The sequence below is a fragment of the Microcebus murinus genome, chromosome 5 (assembly GCF_040939455.1).
Source record: "Microcebus murinus isolate Inina chromosome 5, M.murinus_Inina_mat1.0, whole genome shotgun sequence".
NCBI lineage: Eukaryota > Metazoa > Chordata > Mammalia > Primates > Cheirogaleidae > Microcebus > Microcebus murinus.
This window is the reverse complement of record NC_134108.1, coordinates 96,012,560-96,027,127: the sequence shown is the minus strand read 5'-3', so window position 1 is coordinate 96,027,127 and position 14,568 is coordinate 96,012,560. Positions and strand designations below refer to the sequence as shown.

At 40.3% G+C, this 14,568-nt stretch overlaps 1 protein-coding gene across 1 annotated transcript in view; it reads right to left on the bottom strand.

Annotated features, from left to right (window-relative positions):
- The window catches only part of RHAG (Rh associated glycoprotein), a 36,834-nt gene that overhangs the window by 10,963 nt on the left and 11,303 nt on the right, over positions 1 to 14,568 (bottom strand). The window contains exons 2-5 of the mRNA XM_012760907.2: positions 12,489 to 12,672; positions 11,008 to 11,158; positions 8,280 to 8,427; positions 675 to 841 (exon numbers count right to left, since the gene is read on the bottom strand). Coding sequence (XP_012616361.1) covers positions 675 to 841; positions 8,280 to 8,427; positions 11,008 to 11,158; positions 12,489 to 12,672 — 650 coding nt within the window. The remainder of the gene's footprint in view (positions 1 to 674; positions 842 to 8,279; positions 8,428 to 11,007; positions 11,159 to 12,488; positions 12,673 to 14,568) is intronic.

Sequence of the window (14,568 nt, the reverse complement as noted above, 5' to 3'; positions counted from 1 at the left end):
CTGCCTCAGCCTCCCGAGTAGCTGGGACTACAGGCATGTGCCACCATGCCCGGCTAATTTTTTCTATATATATTAGTTGGCCAATTAATTTCTTTCTATTTTTAGTAGAGATGGGGTCTCGCTCTTGCTCAGGCTGGTTTCAAACTCCTGACCTTGAGCAATCCGCCCGCCTTGACATCCCTGAGTGCTAGGATTATAGCGTGAGCCACTGCGCCCGACCCGACCTTTTTCTTTTCTAATGTCCTTTTGAGCATCCCACATTGAATTTAGTTGTTATTTCTTTAAGAAAAATATTTGCATTTGGGAAAATGAAATCAATGTGAGCCATTCCACTCTCTTTTTCTACTCTTCAGCAAGTCTTGTTTCTAAGGAAGATTTTCTAAGAACTTGGGAGCAGTTAGTGCTATCATTAAAGAAATATACCTCATGTCTTTTTGATTTTTACATGACTATGTTCATTCCCTATGAGACTGTAAATTTCCTTGAGAATATTTTTTAATTTGCTGAGTATAAATTTGATGAATAAATGAATAATTGTTATGTTCAAAACATTCTCTGAGGTTTGCAGTTTTGTGATTTGTCCTGGTAGCTCAGCAGAAATGATCTATTACTTATTCAAACAGTTGTCACCATCGCTAAGTGAAATGTCCATGGAGGCATAACATAGCACTTACCATATCGAGCTTGCCTCGATGCTCCAAAAAGCTGGAGATTGCATAGGTTGTGAGTACGCAGGCAGCGAGAGAGAGGTATGTGTTTACGATGGCCCTGTACTGTTTCTCTCCAGCTTCAGCAATGGCTGAATTAAAGCTGGGCCAGAACGTCCACAGAAAAAGAGTCCCTGCAGGAAGTAAACCATAAGAAGGGACGTTAGTTCTGAATATGGAAGACAGTCCAGGGGAGGCAGCTTGCTTTGGGCACAGACAATGTCTCTTAGTTTTAGGCTTGATTATCTGACAGGAGAAAGGAGGAGCGCTGAGCCAGCAGAAACACAGTTGTTTTCAAAGGGTGTTCCTCTTTGAGAATCTTGACACCCACTTTGGAGTTAAACTTCCCTCATCCCTGGCCGGATAGACAAGAATCAGACAAGTTCAGGGGCAGGGAACCAAGATGGCCAACCAGAGACGTCACTTGTCGGATCATCCTGGCTGGAAGGTGGACTGCTGGACGGTGGAGAGTGAAGAGCAGTTGTAGCTCAGGTGTGGATCACAGGGAGAGACAACAGAGATGTCTGAGGGGACCCCACTGAGAAAGATTGCAAAGCGGAGAAAGAAGAAAATAAAGAGTAGAAGATAATGGCATGGACCAAGCCCAGAGAGGCTTGTGCCCCAGTGAAAGGGTAAGGGGGGTTTCCCCTCCCATCCCTAGATGCCTTCGGTGAACTGCGGGATACCACTGTTCCCAGCTGAGCCCACCATGGAGAGCAGGGCTGCTGCAATTTGAGTTTCCTGCCTGCTGGCATTTTTTGGGATTGTATGCTGATGGCTTAGACAGGAGGGCTGGACCTGGTGCTCTCTGGACACAAGAGTGGTGTAGCGAGACTCAGCAGAGAGGTCTCTGTCCTGGACTTGGTTAGTGAGGAAGCCCTCATGGAGGTATCCAATGGGAGAGTGTGGAGGGGAGCTGAAGAATGGAGATCTGTGGGTGTCCCTCCTCCAACCCAATTGGAGAACCACCATATTAAATAGGGGTGAATTAGCCTATTCCCTAGTTTTCATGACTACTGAATACCTCAGATACACCGGATCAACAGGAGTAGTGGCCTTTCCCCACACTCATTACAATAGGGAGTGCAGATTGAGCCAAGAAACCCACAAGCAGCTGCTTCTCCCAAGTGGAAGTGTGTGCCCCTGGCAGAGGCCCCTACAGATAGAGAGGGCTACCTCACTGTCCTTGGGGTCTCATGGTGGAACAGGGGTGCACAATTGGGGATCCCCCTACCTGCTAGTGTTCTGTGGAGACGAACACTAGTGGGTCAGACACGTGGACTGAGTGGTAGTTTGAGAGCTGCTCTTGGGCAGTGAGGAAACTCACATGGGCTGATCTGATGGGAGAGTGCTGTGGAGTTCCATGGAGCAGTGCATAGGGAGGGTTTTCACCTCAACCTGCAGAGAAACAGCACTAGTGGACAAGCGTGGAAAGAGCTTGGCCCATGGCCTTAGCACTCATGTGTTTAGGTCCCTTCCTCTGGAATAGCCTTCCTGGCTTAGAGAGATTGCCTTGAACTTCATGCCAATGGCTCCCCTAGTGTCCAGAAAAGCAACCTCTGAGCCCCACGGAGACTTTGCAAAACCTTTCAGGCTCTTGAAATCCAGCCATGATCTGTCTTGCTCCTCCCTCCACCTCAGGGGGAATAGAGATCCAGCAACTCCCTGGGAGCTACGGGGTCCCTCCTAAAGCTTGGGGCATTCGTGTACCTGGCCTGGGGGACCAGAGATTACCATAGGCACAAAAGAACATATCAGCTGCTGACATTTCCATGCAAACTTCAGTAATAGGGGGAACAACAACATGGCTAAGCACAGCACCTTCCAACTCAAGCAAATAGGGAACAGCTAATTTATACTCATAAGTACCACCAACTATCTCAGGGATTAAGCTGGGGGACTTAACTCACAACACATTGTTGGGAAAAAGTGAAGAGAGCAGACCAGAGCTAACCAGAGAAATTCATCAAACCTGCTAGAACACTTTAAGGAAACTCAGGACCAGCACTTCTCTCCCTGGCACAGTCAGAGATCAATCTTCAGAAACCCTGAGACAGGCCCATAAGCCAGGCCAGCATCTCCAGGTCTCAACTGAGAGACCAGATGACAAGGAATCAGGGAAAGAACTCCAGAAACATAAAAAATCAAAGTGAAAGGACACCCTCAAAAGAAAAATAATAATTCCTTACCAATGGTTACTAACCAAAATGAAAAGATTGAAATGACAGATGAAAAATTTCAAATATGGATTGAAAGGAAGTTCAATGAAATACAAGATAAAATAGAAATCTAACATAAATAAACCACAAAAACAATGCAGGAAATGAATGAAAAATTCACTAAAGAAATTAAATTATTAAAAAACATCAAACAGAACTTCTAGAAATGAAAATTTCTTTCAAGGAAATACAAAGCACAGTGGCGAGCCTTAAGGATAGGTTAGATCAGACAGAATAAAGAATCCCAGAGCTTGGAAAGCAACACCTTTGAATTAAACAAACAAAGAGATAGAACAGAGAAATAAGAGGAAAGGACAAAGCTTACAAGAAATATGGGATTATTTAAAGGAGCCTAACATAAGAATCATAGGCATGCCTGAGGGCAAAGAAGAAAATACACAGGGTTGGAAAACCTATTTGAGGGAATAATTAAGGAAAATTTCCCTGGTGTTGCTAGCATTCTAGATAGGCAGGTACAAAAAGCTCAATGGAATCCAGGGAGATTAATTGCAAAGAGGCAATCAACCTGACACATAGTCATCAGACTGAGTAAATTAAACATGAAAGAGGCACTTCTGTAAGCCATAAGGCAAAAGTATCAGGTGACTTTCAAAGGAAAACACATCAGATTAACTGCAGACTTCTCAACTGAGACTTTACAAGCCAGGAGAGATTGGAGTCCTATGCTCAGTCTTCTCAAACAGAATGACAGTCAGCCTAGAATTATGTATTCTGCAAAACTAAGTTTCTTATATGAGGGAGAAATAAAGACTTTCTCAGACAAGAAAACACTGAGGGAATTTGACAAGACCAGACTTGCCCTGCAAGAAATACTCAGAACTGCATTATGCACTCATCAGCACAATAGACAACCACCAGTGTAAAATCACCCAAAACTAAAGGTCAGAGCCCAGATACCACTATGGCTCAAGAGGTAAAACAAAGCAATAAAGTTCTACTCAACAGGATGAACAGAAATCCACCCCACTTATGAATCCTTCCAATAAATGTGAATGGGTTGAATTCTCCACTGAAGAGACATAGGCTGGCTGAATGGATAAAAGAAATACAATCCAAGTATCTGCTCTTTCCAGGAAACATATCTAACCCACAATGACTCATTCAGACTCAAGGTGAAGGGATGGAAAACAATATTCCATGCAAATGGAAACCAAAAGAAAGCTGGTGTAGCCATTCTTATATCAGATAACATAGACCTCCAATTAACAAAAGTAAAGAAAGACAAAGATGGTCATCATATAATGGTGAAAGGAACAATTCCACAAAAAGACATAACAATTTTTTTTTTTTGAACAGAAGGCAAACACATGTAAACAATTTTAAATATTTATGTACCTAACAGAGGTATGCACAGATTCATAAAGCAAAGCCTACTGATCTACACAAAATGATAAACAGCAGCATCAAAATAGCCAGGGACTTCAACACCCCACTGATGGAACTGAACAGATCCTCCAAGCAGAAAATAAACAACAAAAAGGCAATATACTTAAATGGATCTCTAGAACAAATGGGTCTAACACACATTTACAGAACATTCTACTCCAAAACTACTGAATAAATGTTCTTCTCATCATGGAAGATGGAATCTTCCATGGAATCTCATCATGGATAGATCACATCCTAGGTCACAAAACATGTCTTACAAATGTGAAAAAATAGAAATTATACTATGCATCTTTTTAGACCACAGTGGCATAAAATTAGACATCAACTACAACAGAAACTCTCAACTCTACCCAAAGTCATGGAAATTAAATAACCTGCTGCTGAACAACTATTGAGCCAAGGAGGAAATTAAGGTGGAAATCAAAAGATTCTTCATACTAAATGACAAAGAGGATACAAGTTATCAAAATCTATAGGATTCAGCAAAAGTAGTCCTAAGAGGAAAATTCATAGCCTTAAATGCCTACATCCAAAAACAGAAGGATCACAAATCAACAATCTAATGACTCATCTCAAGGAATTGGAAAGGATGAGAAAACCAATCCCAAACCCAACAGAAGAAAAGAAATAACTAAGATCATAGTAGAACTAAATGAAATCGATTACAAAAGAATTATACAGAAGATTGATTAAATAAAAAATGGTTCTTTGAAAAGATAAACAAAATCAACAAGCTTCTTGTTAGATAACCAGAAACAGAAAGGAAAGGACCATAATAAGTTCAATCAGAAATGAAAATGTTCATCTTCTACAGCTATCTTAAAAAAAAAAAAAAGAAATGAAAATGGAGATATTACAACTGATATCACAGAAACACAAAATATCCTCTGTGAACACTATAAAAATCTCCATGCACATGAGCTTGAAAATGTGGAGGAAATGGACAAATTCTTGGGAATACACACCTCCCTAGGCTCAATAAAGAAAAAAATAGAACTCCTGAACAGACCAATTACAAGCAATGAAATTGAAGCCACAGTAAAACATCTTCCAATAAAATAATGCCTTGGACCAGATGGTTTCACATCCGAATTTTACCAGACCTACCAGGAAGAACTGGTACTTACACTGCAGAAATTACTTCATAACATCAAGAAGGAAGAAATCCTCCCCAACTCATTCTATAAAGCCAGTGTTGGCTTGATATCAGAGCCAGGAAAGTACACAACAAAAAAGGAAAACTACAGACCAATATCTCTCATAAATATAGATGCAAAAATTTTCAGTAAAATCTTAGCAAACCAAATTCAGCTGTGCATCAAAAAAATAATCCACCACAACCAAGTGGGCTTCATCTTAGGCATGCTAGGATGGTTCAACATAAGCAAATCTATAAATGTGATTCACCCATATAAATAGAAGCAAAAATAAAGACCATATGATCCTCTATATGCAGAAAAGCCATTTGACAAAAATTCAGCACCCTATTATGATAAGAACTCGTAACAAAATAAACATAGATGAAATATACCTAAGAATTATAAAAACCATATGTGTCAAACCCATAGCCAACACCACACTGAACAGGGAAAAACTGAAAGCATTCCCTTGTAGAACTGGAATCAGACAAGGTTGTCTGCTGTCACTGCTTGTATTAGACACAGTGCTAGAGTCCTAGCCAGAGCAATCAGGCAAGAGAAGGAAATCAAGCGTATCCAAATGGGGAAAGAAGAGGTCATACTATTGCTCTTTGCTGATGATATGATCTCATATCTAGAAAACTCCAAAGACTCTGGAAAGAGACTCCTGAAATTGATAAATAAATTCAGCAAAGTCTCAAGTTATCACAAAATCAATGTACACAAATCAGTAGTACTCATATATGCCAACAACAGTCAAGCTGAGAATCAAATCAAAAGCTCAATACCTTTCACAATAGCAACAAAGAAAGTAAAATACCTGGGAATATATTTAAACAAAGAGGTAAAAGATCTTTACAAAGAGAACTATGAATCACTCAGAGGGTAAATTATAGGTGAGGTAAACAAATGGAAAAACATATCATGCTCACGGATTGGCAGAATCAACATTGTTAAAATGTCTATACTACCCAAAGTGATTTACACATTCAATGCAATCTTCATTAAAATACCAATGTCATTTTTAGCAGATCTAGAAAAAATAATTCTATCCTTTGTACGGAAAAGAGCCCGAGTAGACAAATCAACCATAAGCAAAAAGAACAAATTGGGAGACATTGCTTTATCAGGCTTCAAGCTATACTACAAGGCTATAGTAACCCAAACAGCATGGAACTGGCACAGAACAGGGACCTAGACCAATGAATTAGAACAGAGAACCCGGATACAAAATTATCCTCATATTGCCATCTGGTTTTGACAAAGAAGACAATAACATACACTGGGGAAAAGAATCCCTATTCAATAAATGGTGCTGGGAAAATTGGATAGCCACATGTAGAAGACTGAAACAGGATGCACAACTCTCACCACTCACAAAAGTTAATTCATGATGGATAATAGACTTAAACCTAAGGCATGAAACTATGAGAATTCTAGAAGAAAATGTTGGAAAAACTCTTATAGATAGTAGCCGAGGCATAGAATTTATGAAGAAGATCCCAAAGGCAATCACAGCAACAGCAAAAATTTATAAATGGGACCTGATTAAATTAAAAAGCTTCTGCATAGCCAAGGAAGGATAAATAGAGAGAATAGACAAACTACAGAATGAGAGAAAATATTTGCATGCCATACCTCCAATAAAGGGCTAATAACTAGAATCTACAATGAACTCAAGCAAATCAGCAATAAAAAAATCAAACTACCCCATTAAAATGTGGGCAAAAGACATGAACAGAAGCTTTTCAAAAGAAGATAGACCAACGGCCAATAAACATATGAAAAAATGTTCAACATCTCCAATCATCAGGGAAATGCAAATCAAAACCACAATGAGATATCACCTAACTCCAGTGAGAATGGCTTTTATCTAAAAGTCCCCAAACAACAGATGCTAGCATGGATGCGGAGTGAAAACAATACATATACACTGGGATACTTATCTCCCAGTTGGTAAAACTTTCCTTGTTTCACCATTCAGTTTTGAGAGGATGGGAGGCAGCAATTAAGCATGCATGGACTTAACAAATACAATGTGAATCTGTCTATCTGTCTGTGTGTCTGTCTCTCTTTTGTAATTTTACAGATGGGTGTTGCTCTGTTGCCTAGGGTGGATTTGAACTCCTGCGCTCAAAGAAAAAAAGAAAAATCGGACCGCAAACTAGTACACCTCTATGAAAAGTAGTATGGAGATACCTCAAAGAACTAAAAGTAGATCTATCATTTGATCCAGTAATCCCACTATTGGGTATTTACCCAAAGAAAAAAAATTTATTTTATCAAAAAGACACTTGGACTAGAATGTTTATTGCAGCACAATTCATAATCGCAAAGATGTGGAATCAATCTAGGTGCCTACAAATCCATGAATGGATTAATGAAATTTTATATATATATATATATATATATATATATATATAGTGGAGTACTAGTCAGCCATAAAAAATGATGAAGGTTGTAACAGCCTGGATGGAACTAGAGACCATTCTGCTAAGTGCAATATGGCAAGAGTGGACACACTAACAACACATATACTCATTATTAAATTGGAACTAATCAAGTAACACTCATGTGCACTTATGGAAGTATACAACTCAACCGAAATCAAACAGGTTGGAGAGGGGAGGGCAGGATGGATAAATTCACACCTAATGGGTACAACTCACCCTTTCTGGGTGATGGGCACAATTATAACTTTGACTCAAGCTATACAAAAGCAATTTATGCAATCAAAATATTTGTACCCCTATGATATTCTGAAGTAAAAAGAAAAAAAGTCAGGCAAGTTCATCCACACCCACCAATCATTGCAAACAAGTCCGAGTGGTACACAGACTCTTCATTTTCATGCCCCTTTCTCAGGCCAGGTCGATACAGGACACCTGCTACGGCCAAGCCAAAGTAGGCCCCGAAGGCGTGAATGGTCATCGATGCTCCAGTGTCAGAGGCCTGAGGAGACAAGAGAGCACTTGAGTAAGTGGAGGTGAACCTGAGTCTCCTTATAGGAGGAAAGTCAATGAAAGGATTGCTCCATTAGTTAAAAAATAAAGAAATAAAAAGAGAAAGAATGTGTCAGAGAAAGGGGGATAAACCAGGGTAGTAAAACAGAAAAAGTACAGGCTTTGGAGCCACACAGAACTGACTTTCAATTCTCCATCAGGTACTTCTTTGCAATGTGACTTTAGACACATTACTAACTTCTCTGAAATATGTTTCTATAACATGGGAAAATATTACCCGCCTAACGGAGTTGTGGTGAGACTTAGATGGGGTAGTGTTTATATAGGGCTAGGTTTTTAGCAAGACTTCAATACATTCTAGGATACTTCTCCTGGTGATGGAGCTTCTCCGTGAAACATGTATTGCACTCGATACAAAACGAAGGTGATTGACGTTCACTTGACATTGCAGTTAAAGCTCACTTAATGGCTACCCAAGACTTGAAGCTTCAAAAGTCATAGGTTTTCACTGTTATATGATGACCTGAAAACCAGCGAAGGCCCGAGAGTCATCTAAAGAAATATATTTTAGATCTCTCTTTGGGACATGGTATGGATTTGACCCAGTTTTCTATGTTTCCTGTCTCTAAAGTTCAGCGTGCCAAACTCTAGACATTTCTGTGTATTTATAGGCAGGAAAATGATACCAATTTATATATTTGAAATTTTCAAAGTAGCTCAAACTGAAGGAAAAAGGGTCTCCTGGTTGTTGTTCCTTCTCTGACTAGGCATGGACAGACCCAGTCCCCTTGAAGATCTGCACTTGGTTGGAATGCGTCAAACTATTCTCCTAAAATATTCGACCTTTCTAGCAACCTTTAGCCTCCCAGCCACATTTACTCCTCTCCTGGCTGGGAAATCTTGTCCTGCCTCACCATGTGGTTTCAGGAGGGTGGGAGGCAGCAATTAATCATCCTTGGACTTAACACATACAACCTGATCTGTCTGTCTGTCTCGGTCTTTTAATTTGAGAGATGGGGTCTTGCTATGTTGCTCAGGGTGGATTTGAACTCCTGGGCTCAAGCAATCCTTTAGCCTCATCCTCCCGAGTAGCTGGGACTGCAGACATGTGTCACTGCTCCCAGCTTGTGCTTCTCTTTAAATGATCACATATTTGTAAGCAAAAGAACCTGCCCGTTTCTTTCTCTGGAGCCATCAAAATTATTCCTTTTTTTGTTTTTTTTTTGAGACAGACTCTGTTGTCCGGGCTAGAGTGCCATGGCATCAGCCTAGCTCACAGCAACCTCAAATTCCTGGGCTCAAGCAATCCTTCTGCCTCAGCCTCCTGAGTAGCTGGGACTACAGGCATGCGCCACCATGCCCAGCTAATTTTTTCTATATATATTTTTAGTTGGCCAATTAATTTCTTTCTATTTTTAGTAGAGACGGGGTCTCACTCTTGCTCACGCTGGTTTCCAACTCCTGACCTTGAGCAATCCACCCCCGCCTCGGCCTCCCAGAGTGCTAGGATTACAGGCATGAGCCACTGCGCCCAGCCCCAAATTAGTCTTTATTCAGCCAGCACACAGAGTTTACAGATCTTTGTTAATATGACCTCCTTACCTTGGTGGTTCCATTTTGTACAGGTCAACTCTTTATACCTTGCTCCAACTAAATGTTTTCGTTTAGATCTTCATTACCAACTAAAGACTGAATAAATGCTGCTACCTTGGGTTCAAGTTCATTCTTCCCCACCAGTTACTTGAAAAACTCATGGGTACCTTTCAGGTCTGGCTTAATTGTTACTTCCTCAGAGAACTACTCCTTGATTCTACAATCTAAATTAGGTCTTCCAGTTACACTTTCTCATAGCTATCCCCCGCACATATTTTTCATAGCATGCATTGCAATTTGTAATAATATTGATGTATGTGTATTTGTATATTTTGGTGGGTGGGTGGATGTGTAATTAGATCATACCTCCTTCACTAGATCATAAGCTCTAGAAAGACAGGGACCTTCACTATTTTGTTTGCCACTGAGTCACCAACACCTAGAAAGTTGTCAAAATATTTGCTGTTGAATTCAGTGTTAATAGTAAGTCTAAACAAAATAACAAAATACTGGAGAGTGCCCAGAAATATTCCATTTATTATCTGGGGAAATTGATGGAAGTTTCACAGAGGGGAAGAAATTTGACATAGGCCTTAACAAAAGCCTGTAGAAGGATTTATATAGGGCTATTCACTAGTAGTTGAAATATAAACAGGAATTGGTCATTGATAGGCAATACATCATAATAAAAAAGAATTGTACAGTTAGAAAAATCTGGGTGTGAATTCAGACTCAGGTAAGTCATTTAGCGTCTGTGATCACCAGTTTTATTGTGCATTAATGATAATAACAATAATATGTAGCATACAATGTCGTGAAGATGAAATGAGATTATGTTTATAAAACCCCTGGTTTACAATAGGCACTCAATAAATGATGGCTGTTATTAACACTACTATTTGCTATGGTATCACTCACTAAGATTTTTGCCCCCGTGTGCCCAAAGCTAGATAAGTATACATTCTCTAACCCTTACCCGAAATATCTCACCAACCAGGTATTCATTGTAAGCAAAGACAGCAATTTCTATAATTGTCATGATCAGCATTTGGACTGGACTCGTTTTTCCCAGGACTGCTCCAAAAGAAATCAGAACTGTGACTGTACTGAAGTCTGCATTTATCATACTGGGGAGAAAAGAAAGAACAAAGTGAAGTATAATACACACCCCAAACAAAACTGTGAGTTGTGATGAGCTATATAGCATCACCATATCCAAAGTGCAAGCCCCTCTCCCAGCAGAACTGTACAAGCCTCTCCCACTTCCTTATCTCCCTTCTCTTCCTTTCACCATATACTCTTTTTAGTTGCTGTACTTTTTAATCTTTACTCACTAGTCCTTTATCTCATTTAGAGTTTTATTTTTGTTGATATGATAAGTGAAATAGTTTCTTAGAGGGTTTGTTTACAACAACAAGAACACATGTTTGCATTTGTAAAAAACAATCTTCAAAAAATAACTAATGGTAGATTTTTGTTCCTTGCAGTTGAGGTAGAAGGAATAATACATCTACGAGAGGAGATGTCTTGTGCTCTTAAAGTGAAACCAGAGAAGTTACAGACACGAATGTAGGATCCAGCTCAGCAGAGCAAGACATTGACATGGATCCTTGGATTTCAAAAGCCTTCTGTTGCCCGAGGGAGACAATTTGCCAGCCAGCTCAGAGCTTGAATGCCAATGGACTTGCAGAGGAATATTAATAATTTACCTTAAAACACAGCAGTTGAAAAATAAGGAATTATCTTGGTCTATTTGGGCTACTATAACAAAATACCATAAACTAGGTAGCTTACAAACAGCAAAAATTTATTTCTTGCAATTCTGGAGGCTGGGAAGTCTGAGATCAAGACACTAGCAGATTTGATATCTGGTGAGGGCTTCCTTTCTGGTTTCTTTTAGCTGTGCCTTCACATAGTGGAAGCATTAGGGAGTCTCCTTTGGGCCTCTTTAAGGATATTTATTTATTTATTTTTCGAGACAAGAGTCTCACTTTGTTGCCCAGGCTAGAGTGAGTGCCATGGCGTCAGCCTAGCTCACAGCAACCTCAAATTCCTGGGCTCAAGCAATCCTTCTGCCTCGGCCTCCTGAGTAGCTGGGACTGTAGGCACATGCCACCATGCCCGGCTAATTTTTTCTATATATATTAGTTGGCCAATTAATGTCTTTCTATTTATAGTAGAGATGGGGTCTCGCTCTTGCTCAGGCTGGTTTTGAACTCCTGACCTCGAGCAATCCTCTCTCCTCGGCCTCCCAGAGTTCTAGGATTACAGGCATGAGCCACCGGGCCCTGCCCCTTGGGCTTCTTTAAAAGGACACTAATCCCATTCATGAACTTTCCACCTTCATGCTGTAGTCACCTCCCAAAGGCTCTGTACAGATTATCACCTTGGGGGTTAAGATTTTAACATATTAATTTGGGGGGACACAAACATTCAGACTGTAGCAAAAATGCTCACTTTTCGACTCCAATGTGGATGGTCTGTCCATAGCTGTGCAGGACACCTTGCACAATAGTGCCCCATTGGAGGCCCAGAGCAGCGATGAGCAGGTTGATACCCACACTACTGAAGCTGTATTTCTTCAGGAAGGTCATGAGAAAGCCAATCCCAACAAATACCATAACATGTACATCTTGGAATACTGAAAAAGAGCAGAGGCGAAAAAAACAAAACAAAAAAATAAAATCTACATTAGAATACCATGATGAAAGTGTTACATCGTAGTATACCCATTTATTAAATGCTGTCAACTTTTCATAAAACATTGCAAAAGGAGCCTTCACTGGAAAGCAAAAGGCTGGTTCCCAGGCCAAGTTGGCTACTTACTAGCCAGGAGACTTTGTCAAGTTATTCAGTAGTTGAGCCTTTTTGGAGAAAACTATGCACTACAATATTAATACCAGTGTGCCTTTCATCCTTTCCCCAAGGAATTTTTCATCATTTTCCACCCTGTGAAAGATCTGCAGAGCACACAGTTAGCATCACCCCCTTTTGCAGACTTTCCCAATATTCCCAGGGAAAATAATATTTCCTCTTGCCATTTACACAGCTTTCTGTATATACTTCAGCTTTATCATTTGTCATGCAGTATTAGCGTTTATTTAGCATGCACCACAAGGTAACAATTAGTCAATGAGGTGTTCATTTTCTACCCTAGATTGGGAGTTTCTTAATTGAAGGGGTTAGAAGACATTCATCTTTTGCTCTCCTGAACCTGGCATGATAGCCTGCATATAGCAGAAGAAGCAATAAATGATTGATGGATGAATGGATAAATGAATGAACTACAGCCTTTATTTACCAGCCCTGAAAATCTTGCCAGATCATTCTTTCAGGCATATGGGATAATGTCTTTGTTAGCACTTTATAAACCATGAAGCACTAAACAAACATAAAGCTGTATCATTTTGAGGAACAAACACTCGATTTAGTGTCTAGGGATATGTGTTCAGGTCCCCCAATTTTCAATCCCATGATTGTGTGGCCTTGAGTGAGTCATTTATTCCTGTGAGTTTCAGTGTTTTCATCTGCAAGATCAAAATGGCCCCATTTCTCACAGGATTACTCTGAGTGGGATAACCTGTGTAGGGAATTCTTATGTAATAAAGTACTATAGAAATAAAACGTGATCAAATGCAAGACGGTGAAAACATGGGCTCTTCCTTCAAGAAACTTATAACTTAGTGAAACATATATTTGGATGAACCTTACATGAAATTGACATTTTTGCATTGACAGTAGTTGAACATTAAAAAAGGGTCAACTATTGGCAATTTCTTGTGGCTCATTCTAGTAGATACACAAAACAAACTGAGATCAAATTGGGAACAAATGCAAAATCAGGGAAAGAAAATGAAATTTTTAACCGTTTAATTAGTGTTAACTATTTACTGCCAGAGGTTTAAGAAGAAATAGGCATGAGGAAGGACGCGCCTAGAAATTATGTCCCAGAGGAAACTGACATTAGAGATCAATTAATTTGTCCAAAGGGTGGAGTCGGCATTGGAAGTCAGGCTTGGTGCCACTGATTTCTCCATTCACTGATCACTGCGGGAGTCTAAAGACAACCAAGGTAGAGCTCTGGCCTCTGAGGTAGGTGGAGACCAGTCACTAGCCATAAGGTCCTTTCCACCTCTGTTCTACCACCAGGCTTGAGAGGCTATGTGTTTGAGGGTGAGACACTGTGGTTCCCCAAGTAGGCTTATCTACTGTAGCAGATGCTGGGACGCACTGCTCAGACCCCCATTCACACAGAAGGACTAGTTCCTCCCATTTCTCCCATTGTTGGGAATGCTGCCAGATGACAGCCCTAAGCTCGCAATTCTCTCTGGGAATGCTCTTGTTTTGCTCAGGGTCACAGCCCTGCCCCAGGATGGTTTGTAACCAATGACTAATTCACATGAACATCCCTTTGTCTCAGGAAAGGACAATGGCAGCTAGACAATCCCAGCTTCAGAGCCTCCTGTGGGGTCAGCTGAAGACTTCTCTTTCTGTCCAAACCCTTCCTTGCTAGGTGCTGATTCTCACCCTATGGACC